This window comes from Mesoplodon densirostris, chromosome 9 (assembly GCF_025265405.1).
Source record: "Mesoplodon densirostris isolate mMesDen1 chromosome 9, mMesDen1 primary haplotype, whole genome shotgun sequence".
NCBI classification, from domain to species: domain Eukaryota; kingdom Metazoa; phylum Chordata; class Mammalia; order Artiodactyla; family Ziphiidae; genus Mesoplodon; species Mesoplodon densirostris.
In genome coordinates this window covers 16,105,915-16,133,303 of record NC_082669.1, presented here as the reverse complement: position 1 = coordinate 16,133,303, position 27,389 = coordinate 16,105,915, and the positions used below count along the sequence as shown (strand labels likewise).

Here is a 27,389-nt window from a genome sequence, read left to right as displayed (position 1 = left end):
TTATCTGAGCCCGCTTTCCTCAGGTCCCTGTAAGGAGGCGGGCCTCGGCTCCACGACCGCCTCCCCCTCCTGGGTGGGGCTACACGATAAAGCTCCCCAGCACTTACGGTTTCTAAATTTGGGGCCTTTAGGCGGGAAAACCGAAGCCACAGGTTCTCGACTTAGTGGAGCCCACAGGGCCCCCTTAGCTCCTTCAAGTGATTTCTCTGTTCGCCCATCCCTGCATCCCCCTCTCAACCTTTGGGTGGCAAAGGCCGCAGCCCGAGACGCCCAACCCCACAAAGCCGCCTCCACAAACCCCTCTACGGCGCTCAGAGTCCTACCGCTTCAGGCTGTGGAAGACTAGGGCGGGCCCGACGCTCCTCTTGCGCGCTGACGTCACGCGGACGCACGGGCACGCCGGCTCCTCCCACAAGCCCGAGAGCCCGGTTTCCGGCGGGAGCGCGGAGACCCGAGCGTGGGTGAGGCTGCGGCTGCGAACGCGGCTGTTTTGTCCTCTGGTACCCGCCAGCATGCCTCACCTGGAAAACATGGTGCTTTGTCGCGAGTCCCAAGTGTCCACCTTGCAGTCCCTGTTTGGAGAGGTATTGTGGTCCAGCTATCTTTTCTCTTCCAAATCCCGGAGGCAAACAATTCCGTGGTCTTGCGACATGTTCCAATTTTTAAATTTTCGTTCGGATTGAGGGGCCGTAGACCGTCTTTTGCGTTGCGGTAGGGGGTGTTATAGGTCTCTCCCACTCCTCACCGAGAGTAACTTGTGAGCGGTCTCTTAAACTGCACGGGAAGGACCGGCCTGCACTAGGGCTTCTTGGCCCAGGACGTGATCTTTTACGCACGCCACGGTTTTGAGAGGGTGTTAGTCCAGAGTAGCTACTCGAAGTTGCTTCTTACCCCAGCTGAACAGGATTTTATACAACAGATGTGTTTGCCCAGTGTTACTTATTCAAAAGTGAGTCCCCACGTTTCAGTGAGGTAGTTAGTGTAAGTCCTGTGTGGATGGGTAGTTGTCAAGACCTGTGAGGGCCAACGCGGTGCTTCAGGTTTAAAACGTCAGCGGCTTTTCCAGCGTTGTTAAAGCACAGAAGAGGTCTAGTCTAGGCTTCTTGACTAGCAGTTCAGGTGATGCCTAAGAGAAGAGGTTAAGTGTTTCCTCTGGATGAACATTGCTACGGAGTCCTTTCCATAGGAGGAAGCATTCATCAATTCCATACTTAATCTGTTTTTGATTATATTCTGGTGGCCTTTAGTGAGCCTTTTGCTTCAGACTCATTAATTAGACTTGGAATTGATCACACTTGGATCTCATCTGTAAGGAGAGTAAGTGAGAGTTTAGGGTCACACTCACGTTCTTCCCTCACACCTCTGGTTTGCTTTCGTAAGTACTGCTTTCATCCAACTACCTGGGTGGCAGTCTGGGGTGGCCTGTGAAGTATTAGTGGAAAAGTACCACCCTCCTTCTAAAGGGCACATTAGTAAGGGAACTAAGAGGTCAGGGACTGCACCCTCAGTCAGTATTCTAGTTATAACGCTTTTTTTTTAATATCAGATTTTTTTTTAAAAGGCATTGGGTCTTTTTAAACTTTATTTATTTATTTTTGGCTGCGTTGGGTCTTCGTTGCTGTGCGCGGGCTTTCTCTAGTTGCGGCGAGCGGGGGCTACTCTTCGTTGCAGTGCAGGGCTTCTCATTGCGGTGGCTTCTTTTGTTGCAGAGCAGGGGTAGGTGCGCGGCCTTCAGTAGCTGTGGCACGAGAGCTCTAGAGCGCAGGCTCAGTAGTTGTGGCACACGGGCCACTTAGTTGCTCCGCAGCATGTGGGATCTTCCTGGACCAGGGCTTGCACCCATGTCCCCTGCATTGGCAGGCGGATTCTAAACCACGGCACCACCAGGGAAGCCCAGTTATAATGCTTTTAATTGTAGTTATCTATATTATCACTGAAACATTTTCTTAGTTGTACCTTACGCATTCCTTCCCTGGAGTAGACAAACCCAGATCACTACAAACAGAAGTGGTCCTCCTGAAAATGAATGTTGGCAAATAGAGCTGAGTGGTATCGATTTGGTGTAAATCACAGGAAGAAATCATAGTTAACAATTTTAATAGCACTTTTCTGTAAGGTGCTGTGCATGTAGGAGATGCAAAGATCTATAAAAAACTGGTTCATATTTCTTAGCAGATTCATTTATGCATTCAGCAAATAAATATTTAGTAAGCACCTTCTCTGTTCCAGGCACTGTGCCAGGTCCTGGCTTATTACTGTTTATGTTAGGTTTATGAAGATGAAAGGTTAAATAACAGTGCAAGAGTTCAATACACTTCTAGTTAACAGTAGAAAAGATGGTGTAAGGTGGAATATTATTAAGCACCAAATAATGGATGCAGATAAGTGTGGCGGGATTCCAGGAAAGGAGAGTTTTAGTGTAGCTTGGAAAAATGTCCTGAGGATATCTTGTGCTTCTCTTTCAAGGCGAAATGTAGTATTGTATTAGCAGAGATGCTCAGCAAGCGTGCGTTTAATTCTTGTTACAGAATTTTTGAGCTAGTTAATTTACAAGAGTGTTATGTATAAACTTAAGAAAAGAATCCCTGTATGAAACATCCATTTTTAATCTGTTGGGCTGCTCTTGCCATAGGCATTTGCCATTAGAAAGTATTTTTGTGTATAAATCTAAGTTCCTGATTTGTCTTGCTAAAAGGAAATTTGTAACTTGGTGGCTAGAATGTAATAAATGTTTGTGACTACAGTTGGCCTTTGAACAATGTGGGAATTGGGGGTGCTGACCCCCCGTGGAGTTGAAAATCAGTGTGTAACTTTCGACTCACCCCAAACTTAACTGCTAATAGCCTTCCTGATAAACAGTCAATTAACACATATTTTATATGTTATATGTATTATATTCTGTATTCTTACAATAAAATAAGCTAGAGGAAAGGAAATGTTATTAAGAAAATCATAAGGAAGAGAAATAATTTATAGTACTATACTGTATTTATCAATACTGTTAGTTTACATTGTTTATAAGATGAATCGTCTGTCAATATCTACATCAATATTGTCTTAATAATACAAAACACTGGGCATGTTATACATATTACTAACTAGACATTAAAAATGAAAAGATAATGTGAAAAAGAAATTCATATCTATTTACAGGTGTAATGATTCATACATTGATAACAAAGAAACAGCGATATGATTGCTTTATGGTAGCCTTCTGTTATGGATAGAATTCCTTCATGGTAGCCTACCTATATACTAATGAATGAACCCTTATAAAGTTTCATGGCGTACAGTATTCCAGTCATATTCATAATACAGTATTGTAAACACATGGTTACATTTTTTGAAAAACTGCTTACCTCTGATGATAGGCTAATACACAGTGTCTCCAATTATAGGAAGGAAGGAGGGGTAGGAAGAAGGGAGGAGGGGAGAGGGAGAGAAAGAGGGGAGGGGCTGGGAGGCACAGACATACCATATGGTATGTATGGTAATGTAATCCTTTGGAAGCAAAGTTAGAAAACTAACACATTTTTAATTTTATATTAAATATCATTCACCTTATGCCTTTGTAAGGATATACTATTATCTACATATATTTTACGCTTCATGGCATACTTAATTTTTCCTGTGTTTAGGCACCGCGGTTCGTCTGTGAGGTTTTTCAAATTGTTGCAAATCTCCAGAATTGTTTCGAACATGTTTATTGAAAAAAATCCATGTATAGATGAGCCCAAGCAGTTCAAAACCTGTGTTGTTCAAGCGTCAACTGTATTATTGTAGTGGTAGATGATGATCATAGAGACTCTACTTTTTCACGGAAATTGCATCATCCAGTTTTCTTATAATTATTTTTTAAGTGTATGTGAATTCCTCCAAAGCAGGTTTTATCTCTAACTGATTTTTGTACTCTTTAGTGCATCATGGTTTTCAGCATTTAGTAGCTGTCTAATAAATGTTCATTGAATGAGTGAAACATATTTGTAGTATTGACCAGACCAGGATAGGGGTGTTTGACAATTTTTACTTTTCTCTAGGCTGCTGACTCATAATGTACTTCAGGAGAATCTTGGGAATATGTATTTTGAAATATATGCTGTGTAGATTTGATCATTGAAAACAATGATGAAATGTACACATTTAGGCCAAGGTAAATGTAGTATGCATAATTCAGAAGTATCCTGTAAGTTTTCCTTAGAACACAGGACTCCTGAAATTCTTTCTAGTCCTGTGATTACATATGCTTAGTTTAAAAGCTTTAGAATGTAGACTGAAGTTGCAGCCTGTGGGCTTAGATTCCATTAAAAAGGGTTAAGAAAAAAATGAAGTATGGTCAAAATCATTCTTGAAAAATCTGTTAAATCTCTCATAAATTTGAAAATACAAACATTTATATATATAAACCTGTATAATAATAAAAAGGATTGAATATATATATGTTTAGTATATCATATATAATAAATAGGCCAAATGTGATTTTCCAGAAATTTTGAGAAAGAGTAGAGTTGAATTCAAGTAGGTTTGAGGTGTAATGATGAATCCACTAAATGCTCACTGTTGAAATCATTTGGATTGAATAATTCACTTTATCATGGAAAAGTTTGTCACAAATTGATGAATGTTTATTTTCTGTTTTGTATGTTCCGACTGATATTTGTCTTTTCTCTGCTAGAGACATCATTTCAGCTTTCCAGCCATTTTTATTTATGGACATACTGCCAGTGGAAAGACCTATGTAACACAAACTTTGTTGAAAACTTTAGAGGTAAGAATATCCCAAACTCAGTGTTAATTGATTTTTATTCATAGACTCCTAGAAATAGAAGGGATCTGGGAGATGTTTAGTTTACCTTTCTCTGAAGGAATATCTTCTACATAAAACATTTCTGACCAACTTTTTGTTGAAGACCTTCAAAGACTGTAAGCTTCAGAAGGCATTGTTAAATAACTTGAGCCTTGATGTTAGAATGTACTTTTTAAGTTGAGCCAAATTACTCTCTCTAACTTTCATTGGATGATAATATTTGGGGTAAAACACACATAATAATACATTCTTTAAAAATACTAAAATCTGTTTCTTCTCCATTATTGTACATATTTGAAATACTGATAGTGATGTCTGAATCTCCACAAGTACAAAACGAAATATGTCACCTTTACCCTACCCTTGTTCCCATATTGTCTCTAACAGTGAATTTCACCATTCACACAGTTGTCTAAACTTGCTCTTTACTCTATCTTTATCCTCACTCTCTCAGTAAATTGAACAGTAAACACATCCTGTTGATTCTGTATCATTAATGTCTTGACTCCACGTAGCTTGAATCATAGCCATTGCTGCTACCTGAGTTTCATTTACCATTATTTCTTTCATTTATTTCCACAACAGTTTCCTAAGTGCAGTCTGTTCTCCACCCTGCAGCTAGTCCATGAAAATCTTAAATAAGATCTTTAGGAAAATGTTCAGGTGTTTTGCCTGATATAGAAGACCCTTCATGAGCTGAGTTCAGTTTATCTTTCTTAACGTAATGCGTAAGAATTTGAGATAGTCTGGCAGACTCATGTTCTTCTCGGTTCACCCCTTAGTGCTTTCACATCTGAAAAGTAGGGCTAACAGTGACATTTGGAATTGTTTGTGAGAATTCAGTGAGTTAATACATGAAAAGTGCTTACCACAATACTTAGTATATAGTAAGCACTCAATAAAGTTTAGCTGCTATTGTTTGTGATTATTGCTACACCCTCTTTCATATCCTAAGCCAGGGATGGGCAAACTTTTTCTTATGGGCCAGATAGTAAATATTTTAGGCTTGCGGGCCAGGTACTTTATATTACAACCACTCAACTCCTCCTTGGTGTGGAAGCAGCCATGGACAGTATCTAACTAAATGGGCATGGCTGTATATATCAAAACAGATTGCTAACCCAAAGGCTGTAGTTTGCTACCCCCGGTCCTAACTCTAGCTCAGAGTATGCGTGTTTTGTGTGGCATACTGAACTATTTACAGTTCTTGCTGTCTCTTACTTTGAACCCTTGGCACATACTGCTTGGAATGGCTTTCTTGTACTCATTCACTCCAACTCTTCTACCCTATTATTTGGCAAATGCTTATTTGTCTTGCTAGGTTTTCTTGTGTTTACACTTGGGGTAGCCTTTTTTGACTCTCTAGGCTGTGTTAGATGCCCCTCTGTTGTGCAGCCTCAGCACTCTGTGCTTAATTCTGTCGTAATATTTATCCCTTTCAGCTGTGATCAATGTTTGTGTTTCCCTGGCTTGAAACTGTTTCTTGAGATTATTCCCAGCACAGTTCTTGGCGTATATCAACTTAGGGATTTTAGCCTTTGATCCTGAAGATTGCCTGTGCATTTTAAAATACAGATGCCTGAGGTTCATACCAGGCTTCAGAACCTGTGTACAAGGTCCTGGCTCAGGCATTTGCATTTGGAACTTCCTGCATGAAGTGTCCAAAAATATCTATATTGAATAAAAGCATGAAAACTGAATATGGAAGTTTCATATTTAAGGGCTGTATTTCATTTTTTAATGTATCTTGATTTTTGCTGCTACTTAAACGTTGTAGTGATGATTATCACCGCTTTTGCTGTAGGTACACAGAGAGACATTTAGAATATGCTGCCATTAAAGGTCGTGGGTAGCACACAGGTAGCAGTAAACAAGACAGTCTTAACAGAGCTATTGTGGACTGTAGTTCATAAAGGAGTGGGGGTAAAGGAGGTCAGACGATGCTGGTGAAATTGTGCCTAAGTAACTATAATGTAGCCTTAGTTACACTGCTACTCTGAGAAAGAAAAGCCTCTTTACTGGGTGAGATTTATAGAATGTCACTAAAAATGGTTACAGGTTCCATTATTTGTGCCAGGTGCCACAAGCTGTCTTCCTCTGAGTGATCAGTACTGCTTTTGTGATTTCATTTTGAGAACAGACTATATTTATAAATCCTTTTCTCCCTAGTTACTTCTGGAATTACCTCCATTTTGATAGTTCTCTAAATGAAGAGCTAGTTCTAAGTCCTCATAGGGGGATTACTCTGGTTTTTAACTCTTAAAAATGTTTTTTTGGTTTATGTGTCTATGATTTAAAATATTATTTTAAAATTATAAGTAAGAAATTCCCACTAAGAATTTTAACATTCACATGTTCTTGGGTTTCTTTGTAAGAATTCTTTAGCGGGAAATACAGGTTTGCTATCAATCCCTGTAGGAAACAAATGAAAACTCAAATAATTAAAGTGAGTTTAATGGAGGGACTATAATATTTTACAAAGGTTGAAGAAATGTTAAGGGAACCAGTAAGGGATGGTGGTGTGCTGAGAGCCTTTACCTCCCTCAGACCTGAATGGCACAGGAAGGAGCTGTAATCAGGCCCCAGCAAGAGGTGTAGCCTTTGATGAGAGGCTGCCCGACTCGAGCTGTAGCCTTTGGTAGAAGATGCAGCCACTGTCAAGCTGTGGGATGGTGGTGGGAGTCAAGGGAATGAATATTCAACTTCTTTCTCTTAACCACTTTGCTTCTGTCTCCTGGTTCTTCTCGTTGGTTGAATCCAGCAAGAGCCAGAAAATGAGTCTGGGCGATGCAGTCTGTAGTGGTCAGCCTCCTGGGGCACAGAGCAGTTTGGAGAATGGTGGGGTATAGATTTAGAAGGGCAAATGGCGGATATCCAGCAGAGCCATTGTTGTGGATATGTGTTTTCTATTTACACTTTTTTGGGTTTTGTTTTCAGCTTCCACATGTCTTTGTGAATTGTGTTGAATGCTTTACCTTGAGGCTGCTTTTGGAACAAATTTTAAACAAGCTGAATCATCTTAGTTCTTCAGAGGGTGAATGTTCTACTCAAATAACCTGTGAAACATTTAATGACTTCGTTCGCTTATTTAAACAAATAACCAAAGCTGAAAGTCTCAAGGATCAGACTGTATATATTGTAAGTATCATCTCTTATTTGAAAACTGATTTATTAGATCAGTTTCCGTATTTTTCTTTTGAGACTTATGTACAGTGCATTGTACAAGGGGCTTATGCAATATAAAAATGTTTTAGATATAGTTCTTGTTTTAATCGAGGTATAGTTTTTTTTTTTTTTCTTTTTTTGCGGTATGTGGGCCTCTCACTGTTGTGGCCTCCCCCGCTGCGGAGCACAGGCTCCGGACGCGCAGGCCCAGCGGCCACGGCTCACGGGCCCAGCCGCTCCGCAGCATATGGGATCCTCCCAGACCGGGGCACGAACCCGTATCCCCTGCATCGGCAGGCAGACTCCCAACCACTGCGCCACCAGGGAGGCCCCGAGGTATAGTTTTTTAATTGAGGTATGTATAGTTGATGTACAGCATTAGATAAATTTCAGGTGTACAGCATAGTGATTCACAATTTTTAAAGGTTATACTCCATTTATAGCTATTATAAAATATTGGCTATATTCCCTGTGCTGTACAATGTATCCTTGTAGCTTATTTATTTTATATGTAGTAGTTTGTACCTCTTAATCCCCTACCCTTATGTTGCCCCTCCTTCCTTCCCTCTCCCCACTGGTAACCACTAGTTTGTTCTCTTATCTATGAGTCTGTAGATGTAGTTCTTATCTAAAGGGAGTCTCAGTTTAGTAGAAAAGCTGTGACGTACTCACGTATGACTACATGTAGAATGTGATTAGTAATAACCATGATATGCAAAGCACTGATTGAGGCACATCTGGTCCGGCTTCATAAGGTGATAGCATTTGAGATAGATCCAAAAGACTGATTCGGGTACCATTAGGAAGAAACTGAAGAAGAGGAATTTCCTATGGAGGGAATTAGGCAAAGGCATGCAGATGGGAATGGAGGCCAGGGAATGCCAAATAGTGTGGTCTTAGTGGGTTTAAAGTATGAAGGAAGAAAAAGAAGAGTAGAAAGGTGGGTGGGAGTAGATCAGGGAGTGTCTTGAAAACCATACTAACGAGCTTTATTTCATTTCTTAGGCAGTGAGAGGCAAGGACTAGTGAAGACTAGAGCAACAAACACGCTTTAGGAAGACTGCTATGAAGGCGTGTTGAATAGGTGAATTTGGGGGGATTGAAAGACATAGGCTAGACGGTTTTGAGGCTCTTGTAACTGTTTCCATTAGAGGAAATTTGGGCCTGGACTAGAGTTGGGGCAGAAGATGCAGAAAAGAATAAATGGAAGAGACAGCAAAGGTCAATTATGTATGGGGTAGGTCTGGGAAAGATGAATTGTTTGATTTTAGGTTGGCTAAGTTTTAGTTGTTACATCAATGTGAAAATGACTAGCAGACAACTGAAAATATATAATGTCTTTTACGTTAGTGAGATTTTATAACACCTTAACCTTATTTTAAAAAATTATTATCTCTGGAATTGAAATTAAATTTTAATATAATACCTTCTCATAATGGCTAAGTTTATACTCACTGAAGGAACCACATCTTATGCATTCTTGCATCTCCTTAAATGTATAAAACAGTTCCTTCCACATTTTAATTTTGTTCATTTATTTATGCAGATATTTACTGAGTACTTCTTATGTGCCAGGCACTATTTTAGATACTGGAGATGGAACAGAGACAAAATAGTGTCTGCCCACTTATAGCTAATTCCTGTAATTGAGGAAGATAGGTAGTAAGCAAGTTAATATGTAGTATGTCAGATGTGGTACATTAGAGTAAGGGAGAATCCACTGGGCGGGGGAGGCTAGTTATTTCTAAGTGGGGAAGGCAGAGAAGATCTCACTGAGATGATGATAACTGAGCTGAAACCTGAAGGAAGCGAGGGGCAAGTCATGAAAATATCTGAATTTACGTGAGCGTACAGAGGAGACTGGAGCATGCCTGTGTATTCAAAGAATATGAAGGAGGCCATTTTGGCTGGAATATATTTAAGTAAGGGGGAGAGGGGTAATGTTGAGAATCAAATGAAGAGTACAGGTACATTTGATTCTTCATTTGAGAATCAAACGAAGGGTACAAGAGTACACTAGTGCAGGCTAGTGTTATGGGTTGATTTGTTTCCTCCAAAACTTCGTATGCTGAAATTCTAACCCCTACTACCTCAGAATATGACCTTATTTGTAACTGGGGTCGTTGCAGTTCTAATTAGTTAAGTTGAGGTCATACCAGAGTAGATTGGGCCCCTCGTCCAATATGACTGATGTCCTAATAAAAAGAAGAAATTTAGAGACAGACACACACATAGAGAAGGTGCCACATGAAGATTGGAGTTATGCTGCCACAAGGCAGGGGATTACCAGGAGCTAGGAGAGGGACCTGATACAGATCTTCTCTAGAACCTTCATGGGAAGCATGGCCCTGCCAATAACTTGATCTTGGACTTTTAGCTTCCAGAACTGTGAGATAATAAATTTCTTTTGGTTAAGCCACCCTATTTGTGGTACTTTATTATGGTAGCCCTAGGAAACTAATACAATTAGTTGTGAAGCATTTGTATTAATCTAGGCAAACAACATGTTGGCTTAGACCAGGGTAGTAGCAATGGATGTGGTAAGATATGGACTGGATATATTTTGAAGGTAGGGTTGACAGAATCTTCTGATAGAGTGAGTGTGGAGGAGGAGAGAAAGAAAGAAGTCAAGCATGACTCAAAAAAAAAAGTTTTTGTGCACTTGAAGGGGTAAGGTTGTCATTATCCGAGTGGAGAAAACTGCAGCAGATGGGGTCTTGCTGGGGGAGAAGGAGTGATGAGGAATTTAGTTTGGGGCATGTTAAGTCCAAGTAGAGATGTTGAGTTGGCACTTGGATGATTGAGTCTGAGGTCGAGAGGCCCAACATGGAGATTCCATTTGGGACTTCTGAGCATACAGTATTAGTACTTAAAGCTGTGAGACAGGATTAGGTCACCGAGAGAGGGAGTGAGTTAGAAAAGAGGTGAGGCCAGTGACCCAGTATTCTTGTGCTCCAGTGTTTAAGGGATGAAGAAATGAGGAGACAAGAAATCAGTGATGTACTGATGTCCTCTACAAAGAAAACTTGGAGAGTGCATGGTCCTGGAAGTCTCTCTAAGCTGCCCCTTTCCTGGTCCTTTGGCTAGAGAAAGTAAGGTTTTTGTTGGGGCTCTTTTGGTCTGTGCTGCTTGGCCTTCCTGTGTTGCCGGCTTCTTCAGCTCCACAAATGGGATATGTGAGGCAAAAAGACAACTTAGACAATTCACCCTCTGAAGTGAGTTGCCATTCTTCTGGTCCTGAGGTCTCTAGCTGGTCTGCCTCCTTTCTACCTTTCAGAGCCCCATTTGTTTTATTTGTAATACTCAAGATTCTTAGTTTTACTCAGGAAGAAGAGGAAAAAGTACATCTACTCCATCTTAGAAGCAAAAGTCTAATTTTTTTTTTCTTAAGAGCAAGTACGTAGTGAAGAATAACTGCTAGTATAGTTTGACACTGTTACCTTGATTTATGCTAAGGCGACTAGTTTAACCCACCATTGCTTTTGCACCATTAGTGCAAATGTCACCATGATGAAAAAGGCATATAAATTTTTAGTATTGTTATGAAAATAGTTTTGATCTCACCAACTTCCTGACAGAGTATCAGAAACAGCACACCCCCCTGCCCTCACCTCACAGGGGGCCACAGACTACACTTCAAAAACCAGTGATGTAGGAAATAAATTGATCTTTCACTGGGTAGCGTAGGCAACAAGATCACTGGTGGAGAGAGGGATTTAAGGAAATGAGTCTACCATATCAGAAGGAGGTCATTTATGTGGATTTTGAAATATCCAAAAATACAGGAGTTATATTAGAGATGTCATAGTCAGAAACTATAAAATTTAAAGACCAAGGAGGAATGACCCCAGAGTGTTGGATGACTCCAACAAGTAGAGTTTCAAAGTTGTGTCTTTAGGGAAGAGGGAGAATCAATATTCTGCAAAGAGCCATGAGGAGTAAGTAGGACCCAACTCACTTTTCAGGCCCAATGGATCAAAGTAGGCATTCAATAAGTTATTTGTTAGATAAACATTACGGTGGAAAAGTTTGCAGGTGTTTAGCATAGAACATTATTTAGAGTAAATCGTAGAATGTTCAGCTAGCTAATAAATGAATTGGTAAGTTTCAGCACTTAGGAAATAATGCAGAAAAATGTCTGAGAATGTTTTCTAGTCAGTAAACAAGCTTACAAATCAAGTCTATTAGAATACCTTCAGGTAATTTATTTTTTAAATGTTTGAATCTGAATTAAAATTTTAACTTCTTTGAATATTAGTTACTTGATAATTGCTTTTTTTAAACATCTTTATTAGAGTGTAATTGCTTTACAATGGTGTGTTAGTTTCTGCTGTATAACAAAGTGAATCAGCAAAATTATGGAATGCTTCACGAATTTGCGTGTCACCCTTGCACAGGGGCCATGCTAATCTTCTCTGTATCGTTCCAGTTTTAGCATATGTGCTGCCGAAGCGGGCACTGATAATTGCTTTTGAAGAAGGATCATTTATTAAAATACCATAAAACCATTAATTACAGTGGGTTAATTGTACCCAGTCAGAAGAATGAACTATTAACTTATTGCTTCAGTTTTGTGTTTTGCATTAAAATGGGCATACAAATGGGCCAGTTTATTTGAATTAATCTGTGTCCTGTATTAGAGTTTTTAAATGGAAATTGATGGGAAAATTGCAATTGAGAATATATAGTGGAGAAACTAATTTGTATCTTTTTAGTGGTAAATAATTTTAGCTTTTTTTTGTCTAAATGAATTAGGAATGAAATAAGTTGATTACTCTCATACATTGTTTCAAGCTGTCTATTAATCAATAAAACAGATAAAAAACAGTTTGGACTATTCAGGGAAATAATATATTCCCTGCATTTTAATTTTATTCCTGATTTAAATGATTATAATTTGCAACATAATCCCAGTAGCATTATCATAACACTGAACAAAAATTTAATCTTTCTTAACATGATCGGTTTTCTAGTTAAACAGGGTTTAGTATCGAGTTACAAAGTTCAAGCAAGAAAAGTTTTACATGATGAAATACAGAATTTTCTTCTGTCTCTCAGGTCAGAAAGCTTTGTAATTAATGGTATGTGGTAGACATTTATCTTTTACTAAATGTAATTGAAAATGCACATAGTTTTATTTCTTGTATACCTATAAGAAAAGGTCCTTAGAGCATCTTAATTCATTATCTTTTTGATGGTCTATCTTTAAAACAAACATTTTTTACTGTAACTATGACCCATTCTCTAAAATCTTGGTTGAAATGTGTTGTTAGTAGTTCATTTTTTAACTTATTTGACATATTTGAAATGTCTTCCACAAATGTAAATACTGTTTAAAAAATTAATTCATAAGTTCCATGTTTTTTAACATGGGAAGCTCAGATCTTGAATTGTGCATTATATTATGTAAATGTTTTGCTAAAGGGCTTTTTAAATCAATTTTGACACTGCTTTTTTTTTTTTTTCATAAGGTTCTTGATAAAGCAGAGTATCTAAGAGATATGGAAGCATATCTTTTACCTGGATTTCTTAGGTTACAAGAATTGGTAAGTGACGAATGAATCCTTTTCCCCTACGGCCTAATCAGTAGAACTGTGTTGTCACATTTTTTCATTTTGCCAATTTGATAGGTGAGAAATAATCTCTTAATATAAAGTTGGTACGCATTTCGCTATTACGTGTGAAGTTGAGGATTTTTTCAAAGTTAAAACAATTTGTGATTTGATAAGACTTATTCTTCAACTATTTTAGCTTTTATTTTTGATTGTGAAGTGGCTAACACTGCTTTCTATTAAAAGATTTTAGGTGTTTGCTAGAGTAAATGGTGGGGATGGGCTAGACTTTGAACTCTGCAAGAATTTTAAAATTTTCATTTCAGTAATCTAAAAATAGAATGATAGGTCTGTTCTGGATCATCTGATGTTCTGTCTCATGGCCACTCAGTTTTTGGAACGAGCTTTGTGTTTCAACTTAAAATTGTGTTGGCACTGAATAACACCTACTGTGATTGTCATGGTCTAATGAGAACAGAACAGGGAGAGACTTACTATGTATATGTCAGGTGAAAGCCAAATAGTAATATGATGGCAACAACAGGCAGTAGTTTGTAGTGGTTTGAATAAAGGAAACTGGTGAGAGAATTCAGTTTTTACCAATACTAGTTGCTATAGGAATGCTAAACTCAAAAGGACTGTGGCTGTTTCCTGTTAGTACCATATTCATGAAGTGAGCAAAGATTTAGTTTAGGCAAAACAGTAATGTTCATCATATTCAAATAATGTCAATTTAAATTTTACTGGTTTTATAGTTTTATATTTAACTTATAAATAAAAATATTTGGTTTTATAACTTTGTAAGTACCTTGAGCATAAATAGTTTATACTTACTTAGTTTTATGTCTGTATTATTTAAGTATTAAGGAACATTATAATAAAAATTAAGTGAATATTTGGGGAGACAGTGTCTAGAGCATTACCACCTTCGAAAAGTTAAGTATATTACTCAAATTTGAGAAACTGCTAGAAGTTGTCAACTGATTGCCACTGAAATCATTGTGTGCCTAAGGCCGACTCCTAAAATCCTCTTTTAGTAATAGTCTTGAGGGGAAGATGTGGAGAGGACAAGAGAAGAGTAAGTGTAGCTGTTGGTGACTTATCCTGGAGGTTTCCTCATGCAGTCTAGCCTTTCCCCGATTGATTAACTCTTGGCATTTTACTACTGACACCAGGGACCCATCCTCATTGAGTAAAGGTCTCCTTCTCTCTTTTTTTTATTTATTTTTTGTTGTGTTTGTGGTTTGTTTGCATAAATCCATCCACTATTTCCCATTGTTTTGCTCAAGGACTCCCTCTCTGGTAGCCAGAGTGCATTCTTGCTGTCCTCTCGCCCTTCCAGTAAAACTTACTCCACTATTTTTATCTTGTCACAGTACTTAGACCTTTGATCATGCATCCTGTCACAGTACTTAGGCCTTTCACTTTTTTTTAGTTTTAATTATGGAAGTTATTTGAAGAAAATGAAAAATTCATAGTAAGCTCAACTCCATCAGAAAAGAAAATTGTTGTTTTGATGTTTCTGAAAGCATGCTTGATTTTTAAATGTGTATTTCATTTAAGAGAAATATAGCAAAAGCATTTCACATTTTTTTATATTAAATACTTATCAGACTAAAATGAAGTTTAAATTATGGTAGATATCACTGTACACTGAAAGTACTTTCAGATGAACAGATGAGAACATTACCCAACTTAAAATCCTTTTTTTAATTTATTTTGTAATATATATATTTTAATTTATTATTAATATACTTTTTTTGTCTTTTTGGCTGTGTTGGGTCTTTGTGGCAGCGTGTGGGCTTTCTCTAATTGTGGCAAGCGGGGGCTACTCTTCATTGCGGTGTGCGTGCTTCTCACTATGGTGGCTTCTCGTTGCGGAACATGGGCTCTAGGTATGCGGGCTTCAGTAGTTGCAGCACGTGGGCTCAGTAGTTGTGGTGTGTGGGCTCAGTAGTTATGGCTCGCAGGCTCTAGAGTGCAGGCTCAGTAGTTGTGGCGCACAGGCTTAGTTGCTCAGCGGCGTGTGGGATCTTCATGGACCAGGGATCGAACCCGTGTCCTCTGCAGGTGGATTCTTAACCACTGAGCCACCCAGGGAAGTCCTTAAAATCCTTTTAGACTGATAAATGCCTCTATTTTTTTTTAACCTCTCAGTATTTTTTTTTAACAGACTTTATAAAATTCTTTTGGGTAATCATATTTTAAAGCAAAAACAACTCAATGCTTTGTAATCAAGATTGTGTTTAGAGCATGCTTTTTTATCCCTATGGAAATGAATTGAAGGATTCTTAAAAATTAATAAGACAAAAAGAGCATTTGAAAGTAAAAATCTTTTCCTTTCTTTCATAAAGATGCTACATTTTCTGTGGAGTTATTAATTTATTGAACTCAGCTATCTTTGTTAGCCAGAAGTATATTTCTCTAAATAATGATAATTGGAATATAAGGTTACACATAAGTTAGAAATCAATAAATAGTAAATCACCATCAAAGTACAGTGTAATTTATGTATGAGATTGGGTCCTAAGAATAGTTATAGAACAAAACAAATATGTCTTGTTTTGTCAACTTGGGAGACGTTCAAAAGAACATGGGGGCTTCCCTGGTGGTGCAGTGGTTGAGAGTCCACCTGCCGATGCGGGGGACATGGGTTCGTGCCCCGGTCTGGGAGGATCCCGCATGCCGCGGAGCGGCTGGTCCCGGGAGCCATGGCCCCTGGGCCTGCGGGTCCGGAGCCTGTGCTCCGCAACGGGAGAGGCCACAACAGTGAGAGGCCCACGTACCGCAAAAAAAAAAAAAAAAAGAACATGGGAAGCATTAAAATTTGTGTTGAGAATGCCAGGTGTCTATAGATAAATTCTAGCGTTAGAATTAGCATTTGTGGCCACTCTGTAGAAGGGTAACATACACATTGAGCTTGTTCTCTTAATGTTATTTTTGGAATAGTGATTATAATTGCTACATATATTTCAAAAGTTGTCTGTTTAGGGCCTCCCTGGTGGCGCAGTGGTTGAGAGTCCGCCTGCCGATGCAGGGGACGCGGGTTCGTGCCCCGGTCTGGGAGGATCCCACGTGCCGCGGAGCAGCTGGGCCCGTGAGCCATGGCCGCTGAGCCTGCGCGTCCGGAGCCTGTGCTCTGCAACGGGAGAGGCCACAACAGTGAGAGGCCCACGTACTGCAAAAAAAAAAAAAGTTGTCTATTTACTTAACATTGGTATTTTGGATACTCAAACTTGTTTGTGTTTTTCATGTATACTCACCATCTTCTTGAATATACATTAAAATATGCAACTGATATTTTCTTTTCTCTGGGTACTATAGCCATTTTAATAATGAGAGATGTTAAGTTTTGTCTTTTTTAGTTTATTGATGTAAAGCGTGTGATTTCTTTGAAAATTCCGATAAAAAGTTCTTGTCTTAATCATTCAAGCAGATGTGTTTCTTAATTTCTATAAAATTAGTTGCTGTGTGACTGTCCTAGCATTCATGGGTAACTGAATTGTCGATTAACCTAAAAGTTTTATGGAAATTCTAAGTAATTATGTTTGAAAATTTGCATACAAAGATGAGCTCCTTGATTGGATTTTCTAAATATGGCTTATTAGTATGCAAATAATTTGTTATATGTTGGAACTTTGCTGGATTTCTTTTGAAAGAAAAATTCAAATGGAATTACTGTTCTGATTAAGATTTTTTAATGCAAAGTTACTTTTATTTATCTCTCTTTTACAGACTGACAGAAATGTGACTGTTATCTTTCTCAGCGAGATTGTTTGGGAAAAGTTTCGTCCAAATACTGGATGCTTTGAGCCATTTGTCTTGTATTTCCCTGATTATAGCATAGGTAAATTTGAAAACATTGTTTTGATAAATGATATTCAGTAAAATAGTTTTTGTTGTTTGAAAGATTAAGCTAGCATGTTCAAATGGGAATACTTTGACGTTTTAATCTATTATGGTTTGCTGCCAATCTCAAATAAAATGTTATTTATATTTCTGCACTTATAGAGGTTGTTCTCGTATAATTACTAACTTTTTTTTGAAAGAGCAGTTCTCAGATATTTGTAAATGAAGGTGTATTTTCACATTTTTTTTAGTCACTACAGTAAGATGTATATATAAGTGGGATTATTACATCCATACAAGTGAGATGTTTAGATTGGCAAAGCACATTAAAATTGTACTGAAATCTTTATATACCATGTACTTGAGTTAAGTACTATGTGCAGTGTATCTTTTGATTTTATAAATCTCATTTTTCATTACTGTAACTCTTACAGTAGCAACTGTCCTAGCCCTTGTGTTTCTTATTCCTTTTTGGTTTGTGTTTAATGTTAAATTTCATAGATCATAATAATTTTTATCTTTGGAAGAATACAATAGTTTTTTTTTGCTGATAAGCTTTGTAGATTAATACTGTGCTGTTACTGTGCAAATATACTTCAGATTCAAAGATTATAACTGAAGCATAAGCTGGTTAGAGGCTATGAAAAAATAACATTCCTTGACCTTGGCCTCGAAACACTATCCCTGTGAACTGATCAGCTACAAACATTCATTTTTAAGATCAACACATTTTTGCCTGTTTTCACAAGAACAGCGATCAGGTAACACCTCCTGCCTTTGATAATTAACTGAGATAACAAAAAGGAAACCAAAATAGATGAAGGGAACCCTTAATTTTTTAATAGCTCCTCTTCTATGAAAAATCACAAGGAGAAGAGAAAAGGGTAGGAAGAAAATGAATAAATCAAAGAATTTCATAAAAAGAATTTCTTTGTACTTATGTCATGACCATTAGATGTTAAAGATTTTCATGACCCATTTTAGTGAAAAATTATTAAAAAATGGTGGTTTTCTAGTGAAGTTGAAATTAAAGTATGCTATAATGAATTGTAGAATTTGATTAAATTTTATAAAAAATAAGGATACAAAGCTGCAGAGATGGAGAGAATTTGAGGACATAATTAAATAATTAAAGTGACCTTGCTAATTTTAGAAAGTGTAAGCTAATAGATTTTTTAAAAAATAAATTTATTTATTTATTTTTGGTTATGTTTTCTTTGTTACTGGGCGCGGGCTTTCTCTAGTTGCGGCAAGTGGGGGCTACTCTTCGTTGCAGTGTGCGGGCTTCAGTAGTTGTGGCATGCAGGCTTAGTAGTTGTGCCTCGTGCGGCTCTAGAGCGCAGGCTCAGTAGTTGTGGTGCATGGGCTTCATTGCTCCGCAGCATGTGGGATCTTCCCCGACCAGGGCTTGAACCCATGTCCCCTGCATTGGCAGGCGGATTCTTAACCACTGAGCCACCAGGGAAGCCCTAATCTAATAGATTTTTGGAAAGAGTATAATGTGGAGCCAAGTTCATCTGATTATTAAATTTTAGAGCCTTTAACATTAGGTTTTTTTAAAATAATTCAAAAGCATCATAATCATACAAAAAAAGTCAAAAAGGAAGCATTAATTGATAAGCCAAATTATAGTCAGAATAAGTAAGCATAGAACCAGAGCAAAAGGATAATCTTAGTGTCTAAGTCATCCAACCATAACTTGGTACATATGTCATCTGTAGAAATATGGTATCTGATGTTCAGGACACTCTTTCCTCTTAGCAGTATCACTAGGGCCCTGATTTGGATTTCTTGTTTTCTCTCTCCCACACAGACTGCTCATCTTTTGGTAATGCTTTGGTTTTTTTTGTTTTTTTTTTTTCTTCGGGTGGATTATAGTGCAGTTGATCAGGTTTTTGGTTTAGTTATTGAATCAATCAGAATAAGTTAAGTTATCCTCTAGTTAACAATCTGAAAATCTCAATGACTTATAATTTCCCACCTCACAACCTTTGTGCTATTTTTGTCCTACATTTAACATATACATTTATTATAAACCTTATAATATATTACTATTTGGACTTTACAGAAATAAAAAGGCAAGGTGGAAAATATCTTTTATTGTTTATCCTGCTGGAGATTTGTTGAGCTTTTTGGATATGTGAGTGTATAGTTTTAATTTTGGAAAAGTTTCAGCCATTATTTCTAAAAATATTTTATCTGTGTCCTGTCGTTTCCCCCCCACTGTGCTCCCCACACCTTTTTCTGGGACCACGTTACATGAATGTTAGACCTCGTGATATTGTCCTGCTGAATCTCTTATGTATTTATTTAAATTTTACATCTTTTTTTTGTCCTCAGTGTTTTATTTGGGATAGCTTTTGTTTCTATGTCTTCAAGTTCAGTGACCTTTTTATCTACAAGTGTCTAATTTGCAGTTAATCCAACCCAGTGGAATTTTCATTACCGATCTCATTATGCTTTTGTTTTCCGTTATATTCTTGAGCATATGAGCATGTTTATATTCGTTGTTTTAATGTTCTTGTCTGCTAATTCCACTACCTCTTTCCTTGTGGGGATGTTTCTATTGACTAATTTTTCTCTATTATGGGTATCCATTATGCTTTCACATGTGTTTAGTAATTTTTGATTGAATGACAGGTATTAAATTTTTTGTTGCATGCTGGACTTCTTTTCTGGTTAAGCATTTAAGTCACTTGAAGATATATGTGACCCTTTTGAGGTTATTTTTAAGCTCTTTTGGAGAGAGGGTCTAGAGTAGCCTTTATTCCAGGGCTAATTTTAGCTCTACTTCTAAGATACAGTCCTTTTGGCTTCTCTGCTGAATGCCTCATGTATTTAGTATAGTTTCTCCATTCTTACTGGTGGCAAAATGAACAGTTTTATAGCCCTGTCTGAACTCTGGAAATTGTTTGACTTAACAGCTCTCCAGTAATTGTTTTTTCCCCAGAAGTTGTTCTTGCTTGTCCTTTTGAGGTTTTACTCTAGGCATATAAGTACTGGTATTCAGCTAAGAATCAAGGGCAACATGTAGGCAGATTTCTGGGGCTCTTTCTCTGCATAGCTTCCTTTTCTCATGTGTTCTACCCTGCACATTCTAGCTACCTTAGCTCTCTCTTCTCTCATCTCTGTCTTATCAACTCACTGAGATTAATGGGCTCCTTTTTAGAACCACAGTTCTAAAATTACCTCAGTTAGAAAGCCTGGCTGATGGTAAAACTCACCTCATTTCACTTTTCTCGTGTATTACAGTCCTTTGTTGCCTGTTGTTTGATGTCTGAAAATAATTGTTTTCTATATTTTGTCCAGTTTTTAGTTATTTATAGGAGAGTATTTCTGGACCCTCTTACTCCCTCATGACTGGCAGCAGAAGTCCCTCTCCATGTTAGAAATGGTTGTTCTTGGTGTTTTAGACCATATTTTGATAGTGAAATTTTAATACAGCAGGGGACCCATCAAGTGCTTTCTCCTTCCCTTTATTTATTACCTGCTAGTACACTGCTTTCAGCTTTCTGTTAGAGATGGGATTTTTAGTAAGTTTGACTGTTAGAGCTGGTATTGCTTCCTTAATGTTGAGTTGTACTCTGAGAATTTGTCTGTAGCCTGTATAACTAAGCAGCTGTTCTACTTCTGTTGCAACCCAGTGAAAGTTCTAATTCTTAGAAGACTTTAGTCAGAACTGAAATGGGCCAGTGGTCATATATAATCAACTCTCTTACGAGGTACTCAGTGTCACCTGTAAGGGATATCCAGAAGAGAGTCAGGAGAAGCTTAGGAGTGCAGTCTAAGCTGGAGACTTAACTGTTTTCCAGGTTTCCTCATCCATGCATTTAGAGACCACCTTTTTGCCTATGTATGTTTGTCTGTCTGACCGTTGATCCCTTTCTTCCTTTCCTCCCTCCCTTCTTTCTTTCATCTATCCAGTTACTTGTCAGCTTTTATTGGATTGGCCAGAAAGTTCTTTCGGGGTTTTCTGGGTTTTTCCGTAACATGTTATGGAAAAACCCAAACAAACTTTCTGGCCAACACAGTATATAAATATCTTTATCTCCAAGTTTTAAGGCACCTTTAGAAATTTTTAGTGTATCAAATATTTGTTTTAAAAAGCTTAGTAACATAAATTTAAAACTGCTATTACATGTAAAAATACATAGACTCCAAAGTCAAGTTTTGGACTTTGTGTATTTTTTTTCAGTGGTTGTGATATTAAAATACAGATCTAGTAACAGCCTCTATCCGAAATTCCTTCAGGATAACATTCTAGGCATGAGAATAGGCTTTGAAATGTTTTTTTGGGCCTTTGTTTATTTGTTTTTTTTGGTTTTGGCCAACTGCCCTGTTTAAAAGATCCCATTAATATAGCTATTTCTAAATTTCTGTATATTAGTATCTGTTGATAGGCCATATATATTGTTATGTACCTATATCTAACTGACTGTGAGGAATAAGACAGTAGTTAAAATCAAAGGCTGATGGTAAATGGGAACATATCCATGGTAAAAATACTCACTTAAGGGATTCTTAGACAAAAGGAAATTGACATGATCAGAACATCCCATGAGAATTTTCACTTGTAAGTATTGTGAAAGTCTTGAATCCTATGGAACTAGGCTTAAAGTACTAGTCATGTTCAAAGAGCTCTTAACTGAGAAGTCTAAAAGAGACCATTGCATCAAGAAGTCAGAGGGAATTGCAGTAAGGAATGAATGAATGACTAATTTATGTGCTATAACTGGGAAATTTTGAATAATAGGTGGTTTCTTTTTAGTTTTAACTGTGCTTCTACAATATGATATTTCTAGCAGGATAAAATATAAGTTTAGGACTCTAAACGTGTGATACTGTATAAGGAGTTTAAGGTAGAAGAGAACTAAAGATACCAAAGTTGTAGGAAGAAAACACATTTTATAAAAAAGGGAATGACATAGTAAAGATGAAGATTTTCATTAAAAAAATCATGAGTTCTTTTCATTTTACAAAAAATGAGCATTTTCCAGTTTGGTGGTAGTTTATGTAGTACTGCTTATTTTTATCTAGTTGATTTACTTAACTGTTAGCAAAATAAGTGGAATCCATATTATTTTTTTGCCCTTGATATTGATGTTGCCTGTTATAAGGTTTTTGTGATTTTCTTTAGGTGTCACTGCTTCGTATTTGTCTTAAGTAAAATTTAGTAATTTTTTTTAGAATGTTAGGTTCATAATTCTTTTACCTCAGTTTCAAAACTTGTATTACTTTTGCATTCTAATCTTGTAACTGTTTCATTGTTCCTAATAATTACTGAGCCTGTGTATTTATTGTTTAAACCTTTGTTATAAAATGCTAGAAGATATAACTAGGGTGATGGGTCAGTCATTTCTGCTCATTTGTGTCCTGTGAACAGGTAACCTTCAAAAGATTCTATCCCATGATCATCCTCCAGAGTATTCGGCTGATTTCTATGCTGCCTACATTAACATTCTTCTTGGAGTTTTCTACACCGTCTGTCGAGATTTGAAGGAGCTCCGGCATCTGGTCCGTGCTCATTTTGCTTAAAAAAAATGTACATCTTTTAATATTTTTCCATAAAGAAAGGGTGTGAGATAGGCTAGAAGCTGAAAATTTATTCTGGAAATTTGGATATGGCCTTTGGGAGCAAATACACCCTAAGAATGTAGAAGTCTGTGGGTTAGTACAAACTTTGACCTGATCAGAAACCTTTCAGTCATTTTTAGTTGTTTCTTTTCATACATCCTTAGGAGTGTTTTTTTAATTTCCTCCTTTCTCTTTTCTCTAATTGCAGAAAATGTTTAACTTTATTAAAATTAAAATGAAGATTAACAGAAAGGTGGTGTGAAAACTTAATAAGCAATTTTATATCTTTTTGTTAATTTTTTGTAACAGATTTTTTCAGGTTTATGTATGTATTGATAGTGGTCTGGAATCTAGATGAATTTGAATATGGTCAGAAGCTTTATATAGGTGTTTCATTAGCCACTGACCTTGAGTTAGTAATCTTTATATAAAGGAATACTTTGGATATTTATATAAAAGATTACTTTAAAAAGTTTTTAAAAACATTAGAATAGCTGTTTATACTTCATAGGCAGTTCGGAAAATAATTGTATTTACTTTAATTTTCATATTTAATTTAATTTTTACCTTTCTACTTTAGTTGTGGGGATCTGAAAAGGAGGAGGCAAGAATATCTGGTTTCACTTTTAGAACCTTTTATTAATACTTAAGGTCTTATCTCCATGTAATAGAAAATGGTAATATACCTAAGGCTAGAAAACAGTTGCTTTCTTTTTTTTTATTTTTATTTTTTATTATTAGTTTCTGCTTTATAACAAAGTGAATCAGTCATACATATACATCTGTTCCCCCATCCCTTCCCTCTTGCGTCTCCCTCCTTCCCACCCTCCCTATCCCACCCCTCCAGGTGGTCACAAAGCACCGAGCTGATCTCCCTGTGCTATGCGGCTGCTTCCCACTATCTATCTACCTTACAAAACAGTTGCTTTCAAAGGAACAGATTCTATATCTCTTGGTACATTTTCTTTGCTTTGCTCTTTTCTTTGCTCTGAAAAGTATTAGAGGGATTCAGTGTGTATTTGAGATAGAATATAGGAGAAAATGACCATTTAAAATTGTGTTCACATTTAGTATGTTTTTGGAACTTTTAAACTTTAGGCCTCTTCTGATTTAGTTGTACGTTTCAGGCATCTTCTGAGTAGGGAAAAAAACAGAAGACAAGCTGTTCTAGTTCAAGCTCCTCACTAACATCTCTCTGGAAGTTGAATGTCTGAGACTCCTGGTGCCCAAGGGAAATGACAACAGGGGGGCTTACAGAGAGGAGCGAGGGTCAGTGCACAGCCTCAGTGTGAGATGGAGTCAGGAGCAAATACTCATCCATTGTCCTTCCTGGGAAATAACTTGTAGCTTCTACTCCTTAGCACTGATGTCCTTGAAACCTGTGGGAATCTGTGCTGGCAGCCATTTCAAAGTAGATTATAAAGTACAAGAAGGAGGAATTATTTAGAGTAACTATTAGTAGGAAAAGAAAATGTGAAATTTTTTTTTTTTAATTTATTTATTTTTGCTGTATTGGGTCTTCACCTCTGTGCAAGGGCTTTCTCCAGTTGTGGCAAGTGGGAGCCGCTCTTCATCGCGGTGCGCGGGCCTCTCACCGTCGCGGCCTCTCTTGTTGTGGAGCACAGGCTCCAGACGCGCAGGCTCAGTAGTTGTGGCTCACGGGCCCAGTTGCTCCGTGGCATGTGGGATCCTCCCAGACCAGGGCTCGAACCCGTGTCCCTTGCATTAGCAGGCAGATCCTCAACCACTGCGCCACCAGGGAAGCCCGAAAATGTGAAATTTAAACATGGTTTTTATAAAGTCCTTTGGATTTCACTGAGGAATGATTTTATTTAGGGATGAGGTTACAGCTTTTTATGTTATTGTTACATCATTCATAAACTTGAGGCTTGAAGTATGGTTTAAGTCTTTACTACTACTAGTAATACTAATAAATATAAGAAATGATCTTTAAGCATTGGAGAAAAAATAGTATAGTGCTATATTTTTCTGAGTATGTAGAACATAGGATAATAAATATATGTTGTCCTTTTTCCTTCAAATGGATACTATTATTTGTTTTAAAGTTTGTAAGTGGCATATTTCTTAAGAGTTTAATAAATCATCTGCAGAATATTCTTTTTAGGCATCTTTTCTATGTATGTGCTTTTTTTAAAATATAAATTTATGTTTTTATTTTTGGCTGCATTGGGTCTCCGTTGCTGCACGCAGGCTTTCTCTAGTTGTGGCGAGCAGGGGCTACTCTTTGTTGCGGTGCACGGGCTTCTCATTGCAGTGGCTTCTCTTGTTGCAGAGCACAGGCTCTAGGCGCACGGGCTCAGTAGTGGCTCGTGGGCTCTAGAGTGCAGGCTCAGTAGTTGTGGTGCACAGGCTTAGTTGCTCCGTGGCATGTGGGATCTTCCCGGACCAGGGCTCGAAGCTGTGTCCCCTGCACTAGCAGACAGATTCTTAACCACTGCGCCACCAGGGAAGCCCTGATGTATGTGCTTTTAAATTTGCTTTGGGAATTGTTACATTTCTTTATATCTAGAGGCTGATACATTAGGCAGGATTTAGCCAGTTAAGGAATATTTTACATATTGTTTTACTGTTGTTATTGATAATTGTGGTTTTATTGTTGTAGTAATAAACTATAATAACATTTTACTTGAGCAATTATATTGAAATAAAATTGCCTGAATTCTAATAAAATTTTTACTTGAAAAATAATATTTAACTGTGGTAGATAAGTGCTTTTTTCTCTTTTTTTTTTCTTGTTTATAGGCAGTACTTAATTTTCCTAAATATTGTGAACCTGTTGTTAAAGGAGAAGGTAACTATAATTTTTCTATAATAATATTTCTTTTGAAAAAAGTTTCTGTAATATCTAAATTATTGAAATTTTCTCTCTTTGGAGTAGCAAGTGAACGTGATACTCGCAAACTCTGGAGAAATATTGAACCTCATTTGAAAAAAGCCATGCAGACTGTTTATCTCAGGGAGATATCAAGGTAATTTTCTATTTAGTATATGTATTTTTTCTATATTTGGGATATTCACTAAAGTGTACATATTTTCCTTTACCTTCTTCACATTGGGAAAAAACTCTTGTGATTTGAATCATTTCTTATTATTTTGGGAAGGACAAACAATTTTTAGCCAGTATGTTACTCAAGTCATATTACTAATAATTGCTAACCTTTTTAAATCTGGAAAGCTACAGGAAAATCAGTTTCAGCTTTGTTTTTTATATTTATGTTAGATATTTGAATGGTATAATAAAAAATTGATCATTAAAGAAATGTGTGAGTCAAGTCATAAATCTACATTTGTCTGTTATTAGACTTTCATAGTAATGAAGCTGCTTAGGAGACATGGTTGCACAGACATAGAGTAGTGAGAAGAACATAGTTTTGATTTCCAGCTTAGCCGTTTTCTGCCTTATGAGGTCTTAGCAATTCACCTAAAACCTCTAGACCTCGGATCCCTCTTCTAACAATCCTTAGAAGATTTCAATAATATATGTGAAGATGATGTGTGAATAATAAAGTGCCTTATAGGTGTTAGGTTTAGCCTACATTACAAAGCAACATAGAAATTTAAAAACGGCAACGCTTTTGTCTTTTTTCACTTTCTAATCAATTTTGTTATCATTTTTCTTTCATGAATACCTTATTCTATAACTACTTTACTTTGTGCTTGATTTAATTAGCTGATTATAAGAATGTAATAGTGTCTAAATAAGTAGAAATATTACAAAGATATTCTTCTTCTTCTTTTTAATAATTGATGAGAATTTTTGGAAGTCACAGAATAGAAAAGCTTGTGATCTGATCTTTTAAAGATAGAAAAATTTGGATGCTTGTTAAAGTGACTCTTACATAGTAATACAAGGACTTCCAGTTTCCCATAGGATAGTGTTGGCCACCTAAATCAAGTTCCCTCCACAAGGTCAGTAAGGAAAGCAAATAAAATCACTCACAACCCTTGCCTGCAATATGACTAGGAGTCTACAGAGCTGACTGTAAACTTCAGTTTATATGTAAATAGTGAAATAAATAACTGAAGCCAGCAAAGCCAACTCTGGGGCTTACGCTGAAGTGAAAAGTTAAGCAAAGGGCCTCCCTGGTGGCGCAGTGGTTGAGAGTCCGCCTGCCGATGCAGGGGATACGGGTTCGTGCCCCGGTCTGGGAGGATCCCATATGCCGCGGAGCGGCTGGGCCCGTGAGCCGTGGCCGCTGGGCCTGCGCGTCCGGAGCCTGTGCTCCGCAGCGGGAGAGGCCGCAACAGTGAGAGGCCCGCATACCGGAAAAAAAAAAAAAAAAAAAAAGTTAAGCAAAGACTATAAGGAAAAGAGGAGAGGACAGTGGGGACAGGGGATGGGGTCGACTTGAAGTGATGAAATACAAATGAATCACCTCCAGAAAGAGAGTCCTACCCTGAGTGGGATAATCCTGAGAACAAGT

General features: G+C 37.4%; 1 protein-coding gene and 1 non-coding gene across 2 annotated transcripts in view; one reads left to right on the top strand and one right to left on the bottom strand.

The window, feature by feature from the left end:
- The first annotated feature begins 430 nt into the window (after nt 1-430).
- The window catches only part of ORC5 (origin recognition complex subunit 5), an 81,223-nt gene continuing 54,264 nt past the window's right edge, over nt 431-27,389 (top strand). The window contains exons 1-8 of the mRNA XM_060108093.1: nt 431-584; nt 4,673-4,765; nt 7,742-7,942; nt 13,441-13,515; nt 17,257-17,368; nt 22,754-22,884; nt 25,708-25,756; nt 25,844-25,934. Coding sequence (XP_059964076.1) covers nt 513-584; nt 4,673-4,765; nt 7,742-7,942; nt 13,441-13,515; nt 17,257-17,368; nt 22,754-22,884; nt 25,708-25,756; nt 25,844-25,934 — 824 coding nt within the window. The 5' untranslated portion in view covers nt 431-512. The remainder of the gene's footprint in view (nt 585-4,672; nt 4,766-7,741; nt 7,943-13,440; nt 13,516-17,256; nt 17,369-22,753; nt 22,885-25,707; nt 25,757-25,843; nt 25,935-27,389) is intronic.
- Nucleotides 12,322-12,428, bottom strand: LOC132496532 (U6 spliceosomal RNA). Its single transcript, XR_009533433.1, has one exon. It is a non-coding gene; the product is annotated as a U6 spliceosomal RNA (small nuclear RNA).